This window comes from Callorhinus ursinus, unplaced genomic scaffold (assembly GCF_003265705.2).
Source record: "Callorhinus ursinus isolate GAN/ISIS: 27379988/994484 unplaced genomic scaffold, GSC_fseal_2.0 scaffold10, whole genome shotgun sequence".
In the NCBI taxonomy this organism is placed as follows: Eukaryota; Metazoa; Chordata; class Mammalia; order Carnivora; family Otariidae; genus Callorhinus; species Callorhinus ursinus.
In genome coordinates, this window is record NW_027397072.1 from 2,520,830 (window position 1) to 2,540,688 (window position 19,859).

The following is a 19,859-nucleotide window of genomic DNA, read 5'->3' on the forward strand; positions in this document are numbered from 1 at the left end:
GCGCGACTTGGTTTCTTAGAGCTGCTGTGATTTTCCTCGTTGGCACCTTGTGTTGCAGCACTTAGATCCCGACATCTTTTGTTAGATTTACCCTGACGCATTTCATTCCTTTGAGTGATTGTGATTTTTGATTTCAGAGTCTATGTGTTCATTGCTAGCTTTTAGAAGTACGCTTGATTTCCGTATGTTCATGTTGTGCTCTGAGCCTCGCCGAGCTCCCTTCTGGGTTTTAGGAGTTTTTGTAGACTCCTTGGGATTCTCCAAGCAGACAGTTATGTCATCTGCAAGGAGGGGCTGTTCTGTGTTTCTTTTCGGACCCATGTGCCTTTTGTTCCTTTCCCACATCTTTCTCGCCATCTGAGACTCCCAGCACCATGTTGGATAACTGGTCTGAGTGGGTGTCCTGGCTGTGTCCTGATATTAGGAGGGAGACGTTCAGTCCTTCCTGAGTATGATGTTACTGTCGGGTTTTTGATACAGGTGCTCTTTATCAAGCAGAGGAGGACCCCCCCATCCCTATTTTTCAGGGGGGTTTTATCATGAAGTGGTGTTGAATTTTGTCAAATGCTTTTTTTGTACCTATTGATAGGATCATGTGATTTTTCATTGTGCTAACAAAGGATGGTTGATTACATTGGTTGACTTTTGAATATTGACCCAGCCTTGCATCCCTGAAATACTCCACTTGGTCATAGTGTGTATATCTTTTTTATATGTTGCTGAATTCTATTTGCTAACATTTTGATTTTTGTATCTATATTCATAAGGGTTATTGGTCTATACTTTTCTTTCTTTTTTTTTGTACTGTCTCTGGTTTTGGTATCAGGGTAACACCAACTTCATAAAATGAATTAGTAAATGCTCCCCCTTCTTCTTTTTCCTGGAAGAGGTGTGTAAAATTGGTGTTAGTTTTTCTCTAAAAGTTTGGTAGAATTCTCTGTGAAGTCATCTGGCCTGGAGCTTCTTTTCTGGGAGTTTTTAAGTTACAAATTCAATCCCCTTAATTGTTAGGGGGCTGCTAAGTGGTAGGTTGTGTGTTTCCAGGAAGTGGTCTATTGGGTCTAAGTTTTCAGATTTATTTATGCTATTACGTGGTTTTAATAAAGAATCCATTCTTTTTCATAGATTTTGTGATGTATGTGGAATTTGACAGTTTGTTTTTTAAGATTTTATTTATTTATTTGTCAGAGAGAAAGAGAGAGAGAGCACAAGCAGGGGGAGGGGCAGAGGGAGAGGGAGAAGCCGGCTCCCCACTGAGCAGGGAGCCCGATGCGGGACTCGATCTCAGGACCCCGGGATCATGACCTGAGCTGAAGGCAGGTGCTTCACTGACCCAGGCGCCCCTGAATGCAAAAGTTTTTACAAAATTTGTGATCTGTTGTGACTTCTTTCAGTCTAAATAAAAATGCACTTTTGAATGTAGCCTTTTGTGATCATAATTGTATGTATGTATCTTTTTCTTAAAGAAGCCCCCTCCCCTCATCGGGTAAGAGCCAGGAGCCAGATCCGTCCACCAGAGATGTGTTTTGCCTTTACGTGAAACGTCAGTTGGTGGAGTGAGTTTGGGTCTCGCGTGGGTTAGGTCTCGACAGGGAGTAGACAAGCTGGGAATGCCTTGAAGTGAAACCCTATATGGAGAGCATGGAAGGAAGCATATCAGCCACATTGATTTGTCCGATGTGACACCCAGTGATGGCTCTTCATGCTTTTCCTCAGCGCCCACCATACTTACGCTTGCTTTTTCAGAAGGAGAAGAGAAAGAGAACAGAAGAGACACAGAAGAGTTAGGCTGGGGTGCTTGGGGTGAAGAGCTGGAAGGCCGTCTCTGGCGGGTCCGCGGCCTGACCCCGGGGCTGCTTCCAGCGTTCCCACACTCCTACCACCGCCCTCCCCCAGGACAGCTGATGTATTTCAAACAGGAAACTCTCTGCAGATAAGGCTGCAGACACCAGCCTGATTTGCTGGGCAGCCTGACAGCCCAGGCCGTGCTCGCCTGGCCTGTGGGGCTCGGCGGCCTCTGTAAATAGCAGCCATGAGGCTCCCGGGCGCAGTGTCCTCACGGGTCCCCGACAGTCAGGACGCCCCCTTCGCCTGACGTTCGCTGCAGGTAGGGACGCTCTGCCTGGTGACCTGGCAGCCTTGGGGAGCAGGGCGGGGGTCTGCCAGTTGATGGGAATACACTGAGCTAGGAAGGCGAGGTTCCAGGCGCGGCCAGAGGGAGGACTCAGGTGGGGGGGGTGGGAATCTGTTCTTTGGTCCTCGTGAAGGATGGGGTCTGTCAGATGGATCTGGCTCTAGGATTCCAAGGTCTGATTAATTCAGCGGCTCATGGTGGAAACTTCGTGGGGCTGGCTCACGAGGAGGACTCATGAGGAGGAGACTTCTCAGCTCCGCACAGGTTCCAAGAGGTGCAGCCATGTTTTCCCGAATCCCCAGCCCCCGTGTGTAAGGTGGCCCTAGCACCAACTGCCTGTCCCCGGGGAATGTCCACCACCTGCGGGTGGGGCGCCAGGGGCCGCATCAACAATCTGTTCTCATGGCCCGTGGCTCTGTTCTGGCTCAGTAATGTGGCAGGACTGGAGTGGGGGGCCTCTGGTCTCCCAAACTGGGTAAGACTTGGTGTGACGGGGCCCCTTCCTCCCCCACTGGCTGTCACAACCGGCTGGCCTTCCGGGCTGAAGTCAGGTAGCGCTTAGGAATTTAAAAGGCGAAGTGGGAAAGCCGCCGCACGTGCATGACGGGACTTCTGATCTGATGGGAAACGCTCTACTGGCCGGGCAGAGCCGAGCCCGGGCTTTCGCCGCGAGCTTTCAGCGCGTCTCCAGCTCGTCTGCGAGTTTGAGAAATCTGGAGGCCGTGAGAGGCCAGGCAGATGGTTTGTGGGAAGCTAGGGGAAGGGCCTCCTCCTCCTTAGTGTGTGCCCTTCGGGTGGGCCCTGGGGGAGACCCTGTGTCACTCTGGGGAGCAAGCAGCTGGGCGGGGAGGGGGTGTCCGTCCGTGGAGCTCTCTGGCACGTCCAGATGTGGTTCTCCGGCTATAAATGCTGCAGATGTTTAATGAAAATGTGGCATTGTGAGTTTGGCAAATTATACCACTTTTTTTTAAAGATTTTATTTATTTATTTGACAGAGAGAGAGAGAGAGACAGCGAGAGAGGGAACACGAGCAGGGGGAGTGGGAGAGGGAGAAGCAGGCCTCCCGCCAGAGCAGGGAGCCCGATGTGGGGCTCGATCCCAGGACGCTGGGATCATGACCTGAGCTGAAGGCAGGCGCCCAACGACTGAGCCACCCAGGTGCCGCTATACCACATTTTTTTTCATTGTCTATTTCATTCTTTTTTTAAAAAAAAGAGAATTTCATTCTTACAATGAACTTCTACTAAGAATTCCAAATTGAATTTCCCCTGGGAAACCCTGGCTTCCTGTGCTGAAGGGAGGGTGGGAGCCTGCTGGTCTCTGGCTGGATCAGGATGTGGTTCTTATAGAAGGCCCGGTGGTGGGCCTCCGTTTACAAACAGAATTCCTCTCCCAGGAGGACAGGGAGGAGTTGGAACTCCCCGGGGCAGGCCCCCCCTGCCCCCCACCCCAGGGCTGCCCTGCTCTCTGCCCCGGAGATACAGAAGGCGAGCAGGCGAGGGCCGAGGGCCACAGGGAGGGGTTTGGGCTGCGTCTCGTGCGCCTTGTGCGGGGCTCTCTGCTGGCCCTGCACCTCCTTTCTTGGGAGGTGGCGACCACTGTCCCTCGAAGCCGAAGCTGTGTGTGGGAGCACAGAGTCATGCTGAGCAGTGTGGCTGTGTCCTGACTCAACCATTTCTAGCTGGAAAGGAAACTCCCAAGTCAGCTTTTGCCACCTGAGACATTTAAAAAAATCTAAACCCCATCTGCATCCACAAACACCAAGAAGCAAGTATCTGTAGGCTCGAGCTCAAATGTAGTTGGATCAAATGTTTATCATGACTTTTTAAAAATTGAGATATAATTGACATACATTATATTATCATTACTGTTAAGAGCTACATTCTGGAGAGAACCCACATTTGCTTCCAAAGCAGCAGCTCAGCTTTTCGGTGAAAGACACACTGTGGCAAACAGGCCCGGCTGCTCCTTTGTCGGGAAACCCTTAGGCATTCCAGGACCCAACGGCAGGGCCAGGACCGACTGTAAGGCCATCCCGCACCGGCCGTGCGTCTGAGGCGCCGGCCCCGGGAGTCCCATGTGAATCTGGGCATGAAGAGCCCTTGAGGAATGAGGAAAACCAGTAGCCGAAGACAGCATTAAGTTCCAGGTGTTGCCGCTGTGAACTTGTCTGTTCATTCACTCATTCCTTCATGCATCCTTTTGTTTGCTCAGTTCAGTGCCTGCTAAGCTCCTGCCCGGGGCCCCCAGCGCTTTCCCAGCTGCAAGTGGTGTTCACACGTGACCCACTTCCAGAGCAAGTCACTGGCACTGGGACCCAAGGCCCAGCGACAGGGGAGATGTGAAAGAGGCAAAGCTCATCCCTGCAGACCGTGGGCGAACTTGCATGTCTTTTTCCTTCTCCTCGGAGCTGCTCACTTGTGCGAGCACAGGCAGGCCGAGCGCCAGCCGGGAGGTCCAGCTGGGAGGGAGCCTGGCCGGCCAGCCCCCAGCGGCTTGGGCCTCACCACCGTTACAGTGAGAAGCCAGGTCCAAGGTGGTTTTGGGAATTAAATAAGGTCTGTGTGTCCATGTCCGGCAGTAAATAGTGGCTCCTTTTCTCTCTCCCACACGTGAAATAACACATAGTAAAAGCGCACGGCCATGGTGAGGTAAGGAGGTGGGTGGGTCGACTCTGGGGCTTGGTGCTCTGACGGCTGACAGGAGCAGAAGGGAGAGGTCAGGTGCGTCCGGAGGCCCCACGTCCGACCCCACCTTCCCCACCTGCTAGTGGGGTAACGCTGGGCAGCTGACTTCATTTCCCTCACCTCTGGTTCCCTGACCTGTGAAATGGACGCGATGTGCTGACCAGGGCCGCCCTTCTATTGTCCCTCATTGAGGGGGAACTGCCTGTCACAGTCCTGTGCCGCCGCCGAGGGGGGCTGGGTCCTCGCTGCAGGGTGTCCCAGAGCACACGCAGGTTCTGCCTGTGTCCATTTCATGGAGAAACTGCAGGAAGCCGGGGGCTGGGCAGAAGGTCTCGGTTCAGAGGCTCTGGCTTCCTGCGCCTGGAGCCACCACGGACCGCGGCCCTGTGCCTGGTGACAGCAGCATCACAGCTGTCTCCGGTGAGCACATGCCCCTCGCGGGCCTCTCTGTGCTTCACTCAGCTTCTCCTCGAACTGGCCTCACGGGCTCTTCCCTCCCCTCTAAGACGACCCAGGCCGGAGACAGACACATGATGAGGCCAGGGCACTGGTCCCCGGGCTTCCAGATGCACAGCTGTCCCCAGACCTCGCGCCGTGTGGACATCACAGTCTTAGGTGGGGGCTCTCTGGGTGCTGCCGCCAGGACCGGCCCTGGGGGGAAGAATCGGCGTGCCTGATCCCCACGGGGACGCAGGGCCAGCTGTGTCCTCCTGTGCCTTCTGGCTCTGTCCCTGTGCCACACGCACGGGTGATGGGTGCTGTCTCAGCGACACAGATAACCGATGAGCTATGGCTGCACGTGAGCCCCACAGCCTGATGCTGAGTAGAACGGGCACGCTCAGAGGCTGCACACACAGCCAGTGCCCGGGAATGCTCCAAGGCAGGCAAACTGGACAATATTTTGTTAGGAACACGCTGGTGTGTAGGAAGGCTAGGAAGCCGCAGGAGACACGTGTTCACAGCCCAAGAGTACAGCTTCAAGGGCTACGGACCGGTCCTGGGCCAGGGGACTGCGGGGGGCCAGCCCATCTTGGGGAGCTGGCTGGGCTCTACCATCTGTTCTGGGCGGCGTGTCGGGGTTTCCATAGCACCACACGTGTGCCTTTGTGTGTATGACATATCAGCCACAGAGAAGTAGAGGCAAGAATCTGGCGGCAGCCCTCAGGATGGGAGTCCCAGCGTGGCTGGGCAGGGAAGGCAAAGATGGGCCCCCGAGGGAGAGACCCGAAGGCTGGGAGGGGCCCCCGACAGCTCCCTGCGCCCTGGCCCCAGCCTGCATGCTGTCACTCCCCGGCCCCGGTGTCTGAGTTCCCGTCACTGAGTCCCCTTCCTTGATGTAGGAGCCAGCGTCCCGCAAGCGCTCGTGATGAAGAGGGATCTGGCTCTGATCGGCCTGGCCTTCCTGTGGCTGCTTCCTGCGGGACATCCTCAGCAGACAGCGGAAGAGGCCTGCTCCCTGCACATTCTCGTCCCAGGCCTCAAAGGTAACCTCGACCTCGGCCTCCCAAGTGCGGCTGAGGCCCGAGGGCTGGTGCTGCTGCCGGCTCAGGGTCTGAGGAAGGTGTGCCTCACTTTCCCCATCTGCCAAATTCAGGGTGGACTACATAATGTCTACACTCTCTTTGGCCAAGGGATTCTGTAATTCTGAAGCTAGCCATATATCGGCACCTCAGCCCACAGGGACCCCATAAAGGCTGCTAACATTTGTTCCAGGCACCACACATACTATACCTCAGATGACTTTCAGGATGAGATGATCTCATCTGGTCCATTTTGCAGATAAGGACATTCAAGGCTCAGGGACATTTAGCGACATAGATAATCGATGAGCGACCGAAATTGGGTCACACAGCTATGAAGCCCAGGCTCTTCCCCTGGGTTCCTGAGAGCTCTTAATTTCTTCTTTAAAAAACAAACAAACCCCAAAAGTTTTTCTCTTGTTGGCTTTCCTATAATTTCCTTCCAGGGACAGCTTTGCTCTGCAGAGCTGATGGGGGGGGGGCACTAGCCCCCGGGAAAGTATCAGCCCTCAGACTGGCATCTTCGTTTAGAAAAGTCCCTGGTTTCTCCATAGCACAGGCAAGAGATTCCAAAACCTTGTAATTCCCAAGCAGGATCAGCTCCACAATTCGAGGGCCCAGTGCAAGATCAATGTGGGGACCTCTTGTTCAAATGTTATAAAAAAAACTTTGAAACAGGGACAGGGACATGCCCCACGTGGGGCGGGCGAGCTTGGGCCTCCTGCTCTAGGAGCAAGAGGCCTGGGTGAAGAGGGGCCGGCCCGAGACTCACTCCCCAGATTCCCTTCTGCCCCTTCCTTCCCACTCGGTCTACATGGACCCGGCCCCAGAGCCTGGTCTCTGCCAGATGGGCCTGTGGTGGGGATGCTGCCAGGTCTCCTTATGGAGACGTTGGAGGAAGCAGACTCACATTTAGGGGCTATCAACCGTGATGAGAATGACTGCCACCCAAGACAGAGCTGGGCGTCTCCGGAGACCAGACCTTTGTGAGGCAGTGGGGCCGGTGAGGGCAGGTTCCAGCGGGGGGCGGACGAGACAGGTGGCCTCAGTGAACAGGACGGGGGGTGGGCTCCTTGGAGGACAACAATGCCAACGCAGACCCTGCTCCCGAAGGCTTGTCCTCTAGCAGGTGAACAAGACATGTCCCCAGGTTGTGCGGAAGCCGTGTGGGATGTTTTGGGGCCTCGGAGCATGCATTCCAGGCACCCTGATAAACAGCAACATTGTTCCGTAGTCTTGATGGCCACAGTCTGTCCACACCAAAGGGACAATTCCAGTGGAGTAACTTTTTTTTTTTTAAAGAGTTATTTATTTGAGGCGCCTGGGTGGCTCAGTCGTTAAGCGACTGCCTTCGGCTCAGGTCATGATCCCGGGGTCCTGGGATCGAGCCCCACGTCGGGCTCCCTGCTCCGCGGGAAGCCTGCTTCTCCCTCCCCTACTCCCCCTGCTTGTGTTCCCTCTCTCGCTGTGTCTCTCTCGCTCAAATAAATAAATAAAATCTTTAAAAAAAAAAGAGTTATTTGAGAGAGAGGCAGTGTGCTCAGGGCAGGGGAGGGGCAGAGGGAGAGGGGGAGAGAGAATCGCAAGCAGTCTCCACACCGAGCGCCGAGCTCTATCTCCCGACCCTGACATCATGACCCCAGCCAAAATCAAGAGTCGGACGCTTAACTGACTGAGCCACCCAGGCACCCCGAGAAACTTCTTATCACACTTACTGAAGTCCCTACAATCAGCTTCACTGAGGTATAATTGACAAGAAAAAATTGCATATGTTTAAGGTGACAGGTGAATTCACGGAAACCTTGTGAAGTGATGTCACCTCACATCGTTCCCGTTCTGTGTATGGGGGTGGGGGCGAGGACTGCAGGGGTCTTGTTCTGGCCCAGGAACAAGGGGCCCTGACTAACACACACCTTTGGGGACTTTGCTCCTCTGAGACATGACTTAGCCTCTGGAGCCTGCTTCCTCTCCCGCCGAGGGGTGACCTCCTCTGTAGAAGCAGGTGCTGGCGAGCCAGGAGCGCCCACGGCCCTTCCTCAACTGGCCGCAAAGACGTCCAAGTACCTGACGTGTGTCTTCGTGGTTGGGTCGCCAATGACCCCAAATGCCATTGAGGCAAAAGCTTTGTGCCATAGATCATCATGTGACTGGCAGGGAGGCCAGCCAGAAGTAAATTCTGGCCATGGGTTCTTTACTTCTTTGAGGGAGGAGGGGGCAGGTTGTCAATATGGTGGAGCATGAGATCGACACTTGAAATGTCAGCCTCTCGTGGTAGAGAAATGACTCGTCACATAGAACTTTATACGGCTCATCGGCCCCAAATCAATGCCTGATAAAGGAAAGGATGTGGGGAGAGGACACTGGGCTCCCTGGGCAGACAGTATGGAGTGTGCGGGAGTTTTGGGGGAAGAGGCTTATAGCAATATGGTCCTGGGGTTCTCACCAGCGGGGACACAACTCTGAGTGTCCCCCAAGACCAGCAGCCGACCGTTCAGGCCCTGCCCACAATGAGTGGCACTTGAAGACAGCTTTGTTCTTGAGAAGCACATCTAGGCTGGGCTCCAAGGAGGAGGCCAAGGTCACTAGGAAAGAGTGGGACCAGGAGGCATCCGCCACTGATGTCTCCTGAGGGTCGGTGCGTGGGACTGGATGCAGCTCCTGCAGCAGCCCCCACGTGCTGTCTTCTAGGACACGTTGTGCCCCCTCCTCGGGCTGGGGGGCTTTATGCCGCCCAGGGGCTAGGGAGGCTCTCTGCCTCTGGGCTCTGGACGCCCCCACCACAGGGACCACAGGGGAGCTCAGGGCGCCTGCCCCCCACTACTGGCCGAGACAATCGCCCATGATGCAGAATCTTGGGGAGAACGATGTTTGAGATTTTCTGATGATCTGAGAGAGACAAGACCCATGTGAGGTGGAAGTCTTGTTTTTGATGGAGTGGTACTCCTCCTTCCCCTTAGGAAGAGGACTTGTGGGGCACAAGGTAACGCTTGGTGCGGCTCAGGGACTTCGGTCCTCGGAGCCTTGCGGCGCACGCAGGTGTGGTCAGGCTCAGCAGGTGGAGAGCCGGCGGCGGTCAGGAGGGCTGCGTCCTCACTGCTTTGTCTCTACGAGGAGCGCGAGGCTGGGTGCGCAGTGTTGGTCCACTGAGGGTCTGCTTATCTCGGTCCTTCTCTGTGAGGGCTCCGATGCCCTAGGGAGGGGTGGTCAAGACATACAGCCTACTTCTCCTGGCCGGGCCCCTCCTCTGTAAGGTGGACGTGATCCTGCCTCACGTGGTGGGGCGGGCTTACGGGAGGCATGTAGGGGAACGCCGGGTGTAGGCTCTGGGGCTCATCTCCCCCCGCCAAAGAAAAGCTGGCGGGTGCGCTTCGCGTGAATTTCCTGCAAGTGTGCACAGAGCACCTTTGTGATCAAGGCCCCCCCGCCCCCCGGGCGCATCGGGAGACCCCGAGCTGGTGGGATGTGCACTCCACCTTCCAGGGGTTTCCGTCCAGGGGGACCGGCACGTGGAAGCAGGTGCTGTCCCGCAGGGGTGACACCCGGTCGCCTCGGCGCGGACTACCTCAGCCGTACACCTGCCCCTCTCCCCGACACGCGGGGCGGGACCGGCTATCTCCCTGGGCACGGCGCGCCGGGGCTTCCCGCGGCCCCCACGCACGAGCTGTGCGCTCCGGCTTCTCCCAGCCCGCGCCCGCGCACCGGTCACTTCCCGTCTCCCGGCCGCCCACCGGTGCAGGTGCTGTCCCCCTCTCTCGGAGCACCATTTCCCCTGGCTACGGCAGGTCTCAGTTAGAAGTCACTTCATCAGAGCGCTTTTCTGATCTCTCATTCTCAATTATGGCTTTTTCGGGTTGAAATTATTGCTGCCTTTTATCTTACTTTAATCTTGTATCCTGTGCTGCTGATGAGAATTCTTAGGTCAGCCTGACTCATTCAGGTGCATGTCATCTTCACAAATTCTTCCTCCTCTTGGGTAACTGATAGAATCTTCTCTTTATTTTTGAGGTTCTGCAATGTCACTGTGACACGTGTAAGTTATTTTACCTCCTCTCTTCCGCGTGGTTTTCCTGGGCACCTGCGCTGTGTTCTCCCACACCCTCCCATAGTGCGGGGAGCTCACAGCTCCTAAACCTGCACGACTGTCTCGGCTTCCAATGTCTGTTCTCCCTCTTCTGGAATTCCTTTCAGTTGGATACTGGAATTTGTGGGGCTTTTCTTCACTTTCCCCTTGATCCAAACAAAACTTTCCAGTCCTTTATCTCTTTGTGTCGCCCTGTGAAAACGTTCTTCATCCTGACCTTCTGTTTGGTGAAGTGGCTTGTACCATTGGCCACTCTGCTTCTCAGCCTTTCTGTAGAGCAATTCGTTGCAAAAATTCATTTCCTGTGCAAGATTTCTAGTTGGTTCTTTTCAGTGCTTTTTATATTTGTTCATAGATGCCTATTCTCTCTTGCCTTTATGAAGATATTCAGCATCTTATTTCAGGGTCAGACACTGACTGCCCCAAAAGTCCCTTTCCTCTGTTGGTTCTCTTCTGGATGTTGGTGTTCCTCAAATGCCCACAGGTTTTGGTGGCGAGCTCAGTCTGTTAGTTGGTATTTCCTACTGGTCTATCAATGTGTCTCGAAGTATTGCAATTGTAATAATTTCCTTTTTTAAGAACGGTGAAGTACCCAGAGATTTAAGCGCCATGTATGTGTGCTAGGCGTGTGTGAGCCCACCCTCCAGCAGGGGCCTGGGTGGAGGCTTCAAGGCTGGGGCACGCAGGGCACAGTGACAGGCCAGCTCTGTCTTCTGGTTGGTGGCACTCACTTTGCTTTTCTCTTTGTTTACTTAAGTTTAAATGGGAAGTCCCCTCCTTCAGGCCAGATGATCAGTTTTGGGCATCTCATTGGGGAATCTGTAACCTCAGTTAGCCTCTCACCAAGTGTGAGTGCCCAAGGAGAATCGCAGAGAACTGGAGTAACTTAGATGTTGGCTGGTGTTGTGCGTACCTGGGGAGGTACACCGAACCCCTGTCGGCACCCGTGTGCTCTCATGGGGGCACGGTACAGCAGTCAGGCAGACGAGCCATATAATATGGAACAAGGGCCTCGTCACCAGAGAGAGGAGGTAGTTGGTGAGGGAATCAGGAGGAGCAACCTGGAGGGTCAGGTGAGAAGGTGGCTGCCAATACCTGGGCTCCAGATGAAGACCTACTGAGGACGGTTTTTAAAAATGGGACATTATTTGTCACCACATTCAGCCTTGGTGGTTTTAAGAAGGGACATAACATAATTGGATCTGTGTTTTAGGAAGACGGTTTTGGTGTGGATTAGAGTGGGGGGAGGAGGGGGCCTAGGGAGGGACCTTGATGTCTCCCATCGGGACTCCACCCTCCGCTGCTCGCGGGCTTCTCCACGTTTTGTGCATGTCTGTCCTGCATGAGCACTGTGAGCGCAGTCCCCAAAGCCGCACGAAGCCCCGGGGCCGGCCGACTGGGCTAGAACATGGACAGGACAGGGAGTGGGCCGGTCAGACCCCACAGAGCTGGGCAGAGTCTTGCACTTCGCTGATGAGGGAGACAGGAAAGCAGAGATGATGCTGGGCCCGGGGCTTGCAGTCCGGGAGAATCAGTGTGTCAGCCAGAACCAGGAATGTCACAGGAGGGACTCATCTCTGGGGAAAAACCATCGGGTCGATTTGCAGCGAGCTAAGTGTGGGGTATCAGGAGATGAACAGCCCATCTCCCTGTTTCAGTTCTGAATGAGATAAGTGACAGATCAAAGACGCGCAGGTGTCTGCCAAAACATGACCAGGACTCATGACAGGCTGGGGGGCATGTAGCCTGGGCTGAGAGCAGGACACACTTGGCCAGCAAACCTGAATCAGGTGGATGTGCCCACCTCGTCACAGGCTCCCCAGCCCCGAGTGTGTGCTGCAGGTGGGTGTGGGGGGCTCATGCTGAAGGGACCAGGGGATGCTGATGTGAGCACCTGTTATTCTTTCCAGGCACATCAGACAGGTACAGAGGGACACCGCGGCCATGGGAGATCCTCCAGACCCCTGCTCTCCTCATGCTGCCGTGAGGGCAGGGGGTCAGCAGCGCAGGCACAGGGGGTCTCGGGGAGTGTTGTGCGCCCGAGGACAAGCTAGCCCAGAGGGATAATTGGAGAGAGGGACACAACATCCCTAGAGGGGAAAGGAGGGTGGAAGCAGAGTCCCGACACAGATCTGGGACGGGGAAACCTGAGAGCCCTCGGTGATGGAGGGTGGGAAAATGGGGGAAAGCCGATGGGGGTGGGAGATGGTCTGGATGAGAGATGAAGTCTCCTGGGGGCTGGGGCGGGGGAGAGAGAGGCCAAGGGGCCTGGCTGGCAGCACACACAGGGTGGGCAGCTGACACTGGAATCCGTGCTCACGAGGAGCTCCTAAATGCAGTGCCTTCTTCCGCAGGGGACGCTGGAGAGAAGGGAGACAAAGGTGCGCCGGGACGGCCTGGGAGAGTCGGCCCCGCAGGAGAGAAAGGTACCTGCTGCCCCTCGGCCCGCCGAGGTCTGCCCAAGAGGGCACAGCTGCTGCTCCAGCTGCTGCAGGAGCCTCAGGGGAGAGGCAGGGTGCGGGCACTCCAGAGGACTTTGACACCTGTGTAGTGAGCCAGGGTGCAGAGAGTGCTCCTTGTGCTCCAAGAAACAGAGTGCGTCCTGGGAGCGGCACATAACAGTGTGGTCACGTGTGTGCAAACTCAGTCGCAGCCCGGCCCCTCACCAGCCTCCTCTGCAACATGGGGGTCATTTGGGAGCGTTACACATATAAGTGCAATTGTGAGGGTGTGTAAGAAACTCTGAAGGTGTGTCAAAATTATGGAGAAGTGTAAGCATGATGGAGGTGTGCCAAAAGTTACGGAGGTGTGCAAACGGTGATGGAGGTGTGCAAGCAGCGATGGAGGTGTGTGAGCAGTTGTGGAGGTGCATAAACAGATAAGGAGGTGTGTAAGTGGTGATGGCGGCATGTAAACAGATAAGGAGGTATGTGAGCAGATGAGGCGTGCGAGCAGTGATGGAGGTGTGTGAGCAGTGATGGAGGTGTGTGAGCAGTTGTGGAGGTGCATAAACAGATAAGGAGGTGTGTAAGTGGTGATGGCGGCATGTAAACAGATAAGGAGGTGTGTGAGCAGTGATGGAGGCGTGCAAAGGACCAAGTGGACAACCTTGGGTGGGGTGCGTAGGGTACACAGGGGTGGACGCACCTGTGGCTAGCAGATCCTAATTGCTGAATCTGTTTCCTTCTTAGTACAATCGCGTATTTCTCCGTATCCCCTGGGGTTGTGCCGAGTCTTAACAGGAAGTAGATTGTACATGCAAATTAGCCGCACAGTAAAGGGGGTAGAGGTGCATTTTCGAGGTTCATGCTCTGTGCTCTGGGACTTACACTGACACCCAACCAGCTGGTCCCCCAACCAGTTCTCCAACACTGGAGAGCTAGGCGGTTTCCAGTCTCCAGAAAGTTATTATGACAATGCAAATAAAGGCCATTGAGTATATATATTCATATATTTAGTCCATGCACTGTTTTTTCACTTTTTTGAGGTACAGTTTATGGACATTCTCCTTTTGATATGCAAGTGATGAGTCTGACAGCTGTACACATCTGGGAAACCCTTGTCACATTTGAGACCAAGAGCATTTCTGTCACATCCCTCCATTAGTCTTAATGATTTTTATTTCTTGTTTTCTCCTTTGTTCTTAAAAAAATCAGTTAAAAGAATAAATGAACTATTCTCCTAGTTCAAAGTTCAAAGCATATAGAAACAGCTCACAGCAAATGAATGCTCTCCTTCTAGGTCCCGGGCTCCCTGGGATCCTTCCCACCAACACTGTCGGTTGATCTCTCTCTACAGAGGTATTATAATGAGTCAGCAAGCACACCAGCAAAGGTGTACCTGATTCTTCCCTCCTTGTGTACAGACAGTTGCACGGTGCACGTATGGTTCTGCATCTCCCTCTCACTGAACAGTACGCCCTGGATCATTCTATAGGAGCACGGGCATGTCTCCCTCATCCTCTCGTGTGGTGACGCGCGGCTCCATGCTTCAGCTGATCTATTCCTGGAGAGGGGTTTGCTGCAGACAATAGTCCCGTATGTGTCATTTTTAAGTGTCTGTGAGTACAGCTTGAAGACAAATTCCTGACTGTAACAGGGTGCTGGGGCATTTGAAATTCTGGTAGATGTTGCCCTCCGAAAAGATTGAAACAATGTCACAAGGAATGTGTCACCTGCCGCCCTCACTGGGAGGAAAGCTGCAAACAAATCTGAGAGTAGTAAAATGCCGCCTTAGTAGGTCTGACTTCACTTCTCTTCTTATGAAGTAGAGTCATCATCTGGGCGTTTAAAAGTCATTTGTATTTCTTTTCCGTCTTTTGGTCCTTCTCCTCCTTTCTTGGTTGTTTTCTTCTATCTTTAAAAAAAAAGTTTTGGGCTCTTTTTCTTCTTGATATGTAAGATACTTTTGTACTTGTATTTTCTGTGCACATCTCTGAATATTTCCTTAGAATACGTGGCCGTAAGTGAAATTTGGAACTTTAAAAAGACTATCTGTGCATACATTCTTATGCTGGTCCATACACTTCCCACTCGAAATGAGCAATCTTCCCGAGTTTTGGGGAGCACTCCACTGTGTGCTCAGCAGACGCAGGAGCGAGGGAGGCAGGAGCTCCTCTCCGGCGGTCCCTGCGAGAAACAACAAGGTGGCGGCTATCCCAGCAGAGGCCAGCCCCGCTGACTGAGAGGAGAGCTGACCAGGGAGCCGGGGCTACTTACTCCCCGTGTCTGTCTGCCCATCTGCAAAGGGTGGCTGTGAGGGAACTGCTTCACAAAGTTCTCGGGTTGTGGTAAGTTAACAGTGTCTCAGAACTAAAGCGCTGTAGTTTTTATTTTATTATTATACTTCTTATGAAAGTGGAAAGTGCTGTAGATAGTCTTATTACTGAACTCATTATGATATTTACGCAGTGATAAAAGGGATGTGCCTCTACTTTTTTGTGGGGCGATTTTATATTTCAGCCAGGAAGTGGGTAGTTCCCCTACTCTAGACGGTCACAAATTCATTTCACGATCCTATTTCATTGATGTTTTTTCAAAGTAATGACATTTGAGCTCAGCGTGCAAGTGGCAATAAAGTCCTACCTTCATGAAGTAACTGCCTTGTTTCAAATTTTTCCAACATATGCTTGTGATAGAAAGTTTAATATACCTAAAGTGGTGAGAAAATCATCCATAATAAAATCATCCAGAGGTTGGCACTTACTTTAGGATATTTCCTTTTTTTGTGCCTTTTTTTGCTTTGTTATAATTGTATTGTCCGCATAAATTTGCATCCTACTTCTTAAATTTAATGTCAGATTTCAGTGTCACCATTTTTCATGCTGTGAAACCATTTTAATGGATGCCCAATATCCACGGGTAACTTAAAATCCCACCCTGGGCGGCGTGTTCCAGTGTGGAGTCCTCTGTGGGGTTAGGGTGGGAGAGAGGAGCCTGGCCCTGGCCCTTTACAGTCCCGCACCAGCAGCGGCCGGGGTCACCAGCCTGACGCCCTCTGGGCACACCAGTCCTCGGGTCCGCGAGTGTGGGGTTCATCAGGGGTCTGGCACCGCCGCTGATGAAATGAGCAGCTCTGGTCTGGGGTCTTTGCTAAGTGCAGAATATAGAGAACACATCAACCCACGTGTAATGACTTGGATCACTGAGTAGTGGAAGCATTTATGGAGAAATGTCAGAAGTCTCCTTCTTGGGGCGATCTTGAAAAGAGGATTGGCCATGACGTGACGCATGGGAGCGAATCAAACAGGATACAGGAACAGACATGACTGATTAAAATATTTACACAAAGACAGAGAAAGTATGGGAAAGAAATAAACCAAAACATTAGTAGTAGATATTTCTGGGTTGTAGGATTATAAGAATTTAAATGTTCTGTTTTACTCCTTTCTGCATTTTTGGTATTCCCAGCAAAGAGCATGTGCTGATTTTCGATGTCAGCACGTCTTTGTAACTAGAGGCACGGGTGTGTAGCCTCTGGCCGCTTCCCGCAGACGCCCCATGGGCTGACGCGGTGCTCCGGGTCCAGCCGGCCATGGAGAGCCGTGGGCAACCTCAGAAGCCCTGCCCCCGGGCCCCCCCCCCCGCAGGAAAGCTCCCAGGAAGGATGACCTCAGCTCCTGTGGCCTCTGTGCGGTGTGGGGTGGGGAGCTGTGTGGGGCCTCGGAGTCCTACGCTCTGTCCCCGTCTCCCCGGCTTTCCTCCCGCCCGGAGGCTTTCCAGCTCAGCGCTGGGTTTAGTGGGTCACGGCCACGGCCCAGGTGTGCTGTTCCTGATGTCCAGTCTCCGACATCTGTAGCTTCCAGAAGGCTCTTTGCTCCGGTGGAGTCGTGAGCGTTCCAGAAACCGGGGGGCTGGGACTTGCCTGGTTTTAAGGTGAGGGCAAATGGATCATTGACTTTTTTCATTTTTCAGATATTATTTTCCCTGGAATCATTTTTTCCATGTAAATATTACTGGACCCTTGAGAGATTTTTAGAATTTATTATTTTCTTTAGCTTTTTTAAGAAAAGATTTTATTTATTTATCTGAGAGAGAGAGAGAGAGAGAGAGAGAGAAGGAGCAGGGGAGGGGGCAGAGGGAGAAGCAGACTCTCTGCTCAGCCGGGAGCCGGACGTGGGACTCGATCCCAGGACCCTGAGATCATGACCTGAGCCGAAGGCAGATGCTTCACCGACTGAGCCACCCAGGGGCCCCTAGAATTTATTATTTTCTAAATATGTATCATATTTTACTGATTAGCGCTCCCCTGTGCTGAACTTTCTTCTGTGTCATTTGCACTGGGTTGGATCGCCTGATTGGAACGCTCGGTTCTAAATTGTATAGAGAGACTCTCCCCTCGATTTTTAGTTCCTGATGCGTTTTTCCCTGTGTAGTTTCAGCCAGTGTAAGTTTTATTTTGCGATGGTTATTTCTGCCAGTGATATTCTTTATGAAATTGTTAGAAGACTAATAGCTCCTGTTTAGGATTTTGCTAGTGTATGAAAACAGTGTGAGGAATTCCCTTCAGGTATTTCAGGACTGCTCTGTTTTCGGAATTGCTCATCAGCCTTGGTCTCTCTGGGTTTACACACTCCGGTTTGTCCTGCGGCGGCCCCTTCCTCCACGTGCCACCTTGCTGCTCCCTGCCGTCTCTCTGTCCCGTCAAGGACCTTCCGCTCTGCCCGCCCCGCCTGCCGCGGCGATGCCGCGTGCCGCGTCCCCTGACTGTGGACAGCTCCTGGGTCGCACGCCTGTCTGTGGGGGGAACCCAGGGCGAGGTGGCTGCCACAGCTGGGGGGGGGGTCCCGAGCCCACATCACCGCACCTGTTCAGGCAGCTGTGGCTGGGCGAGGTGGGGCTGCTGAGCTCCCAAGGGCACGGGAGGGCAGGAACCCTGCTTCCCGCTGGAGGGTAGGATTGCAGGCCCTGCAGACTCACTGGGAAGGGGAGGCTAGTGTTTCGCAGACACCAGCTTGACTCAGCCAGCCAGGGCACGCGTCCCTCGTGGTCCTGGGCCACAGGCAGTGGGTTCTCCCGGTTGCTTCTGGAGGTGCTCCCGCTTGGACACAGCGTCATGGGGGTTGTTGCGGGGCCCAGAGCCTCTCTGCCCCTCTCTCCAGCAGCTGCAAAAATGATCATATGTAGAGTCTGGTCCTCAACTTCTTCCAACCCATGTTTTCATTTGAGGCTCCGTGGCCTTGAGTTGTGTGAGTTCTGGCAACACCCCTGAGCCTCCTGTCCTTCTGGCACATTCTCTGGGTGATTCCCTCTGGGTGGGCAGAGTCCCTTCCTTGGATGTCCATAAGCCATTTTCCATAAATGCTCTGGAGCAGGGCTTCCTCCCTTTTGGGAAGTGCTGAGCCTGGATGGATCTGTGGTCCCAAATCCTGCCTTCTGCCTCAGGCCCTCCTTCACATCTCGGACAAACTCACTTCCTTCACTTCCGGGGCCAGTGATGATGCAGCAGGAGCTGCTGATATGGGGCCTGCTGCCCGCCCAGTGGAGAGAGCTCCTCCAGCACCGGCTGCTGGAAGGGGGGGACCCTTGTGATTTGGCTAGCTCCCCCCCACTGTCCACTGCTCCATCCAGACCACCTGCGAGAGCTTGCCCAGCGCGCCCTGTGCTGTGGGTCTCACGGGCTCTCCTGGGGGTGGGGGCGGTGCTTCCTCCCGGCCCCCCGGCTGCTGGGGGCTTCCAGCGGGCACTTCCCTTGCCCTTTGCCTCCACAGCTAATTGCTCTGCCTCCCCTTCTCCCCGCTCTTTTTTTTTTTTTCATGCTCTGTTTAAAAGACAACATATTACATTTCAGCTAAGGTAGAAAATTTTGGACAAGAAAAAAATATCTGTATGTATAAGATGAAGTTATTTCGATGAAATTCATGCTGTGAGGTCCTGCACATTTGGTGGGGTGAGCTACAAAGGTGGCCCGAGTCCTCACATCGGTGGCCAGAGGAAGACACGGCCACTTACATCAGTGGTTCTCCAACGTATTCGTGCCTTGTGAAGCAGTGCAAGTGTAATAGCATGGGGGGCTCGGGGACATCACGGACCACCTCCTCTTAGGGCTTTGCAGGGCGCCATGACCATGGGACTCAGAATCCATCAACTGCTTAGACTCACAAACTGTCCCTGGCATTGAGGCCTGAGGGGCGTTGAGGCCGGAGGGGCAGTTGTCCCGGGTCCTCGGGGAGGGGCCCTGCTAGTGACTGGCCCTTTATGGCAAGTCCTGACAGGTGTGCGGGGGGCGTGGCGTGCCACAGGCCTGCCATGCCCGTTTCTTTATACACCAGACGCCATGCAAGATCTTGGGCCGCTGGGGCAGGTGCACTCACTTCCGTCTTGAGGACTCCGGAAGCTCACGTGAGATGTGGTACTTGGAAGGCCCTTGATCAATTGAAAAAGACCTTGAAATTCAGTATCTTTGAATGTCTTTGAGATACGTGCTGAGGGTCCCGGGGGTACGCACACCTGCCCCGCTCCAGGTGGTAGAGGACAGTCTGCGGCCAAGCCTGTGGCCGCGCCGGGCTGGGCTCCCTGCAGTCTGCTGACCACAAGGCTCGGCTCCACCGATGGCTCTCAGACTGTGTGCACAGGAACGAGCTGGGCTCTCGTGAAGACGCAGGTGGGTCCCGAGGGCGGCAGCGATGCAGGCGTCCACCGGCAGGCGCCCGAAGCGCTGTTCCCGCGATCCTGCCCCCGGGCCTGCGCTGCAGGGGTGCTGTGAGCCTTCCTGAGCATCCCACACCCTCGCCTGGTGGCTCCACCAAATGCGGCTGCGTCCAAGCGGGTGGGGCTGCCGGGGGCACTGGCTCTTTGGCTGATGTGTCGTGTGTGCCGGGGGGTCTCGGGTCAGCCCACGGAGCAGCCCCCTGCCAGGGAACTTGAACAAGAGAAAGTGCGGGCAAGCTGATGGATGCCTTTTCTGAAATAACAGACAGGCTGAAGGGTCTGCAGAAA

The 19,859-nt window shown here is 54.0% G+C and overlaps 1 protein-coding gene across 3 annotated transcripts in view; it reads left to right on the top strand.

The window, feature by feature from the left end:
- Positions 1-1,983: 1,983 nt before the first annotated feature.
- The window catches only part of COLEC11 (collectin subfamily member 11), a 30,566-nt gene continuing 12,690 nt past the window's right edge, over positions 1,984-19,859 (top strand). The window contains exons 1-3 of one of the 3 annotated variants that reach the window (XM_025867565.2): positions 1,984-2,107; positions 6,162-6,305; positions 12,777-12,848. In XM_025867565.2, the coding sequence (XP_025723350.1) occupies positions 6,188-6,305; positions 12,777-12,848 (190 nt within the window). In that variant the 5' untranslated portion in view covers positions 1,984-2,107; positions 6,162-6,187. Of the gene's footprint in view, positions 2,108-6,161; positions 6,306-12,776; positions 12,849-16,573; positions 16,797-19,859 lie in introns of those variants that run through there. The other 2 variants (XM_073896819.1, XM_073896820.1) reach the window with 2 other exon arrangements.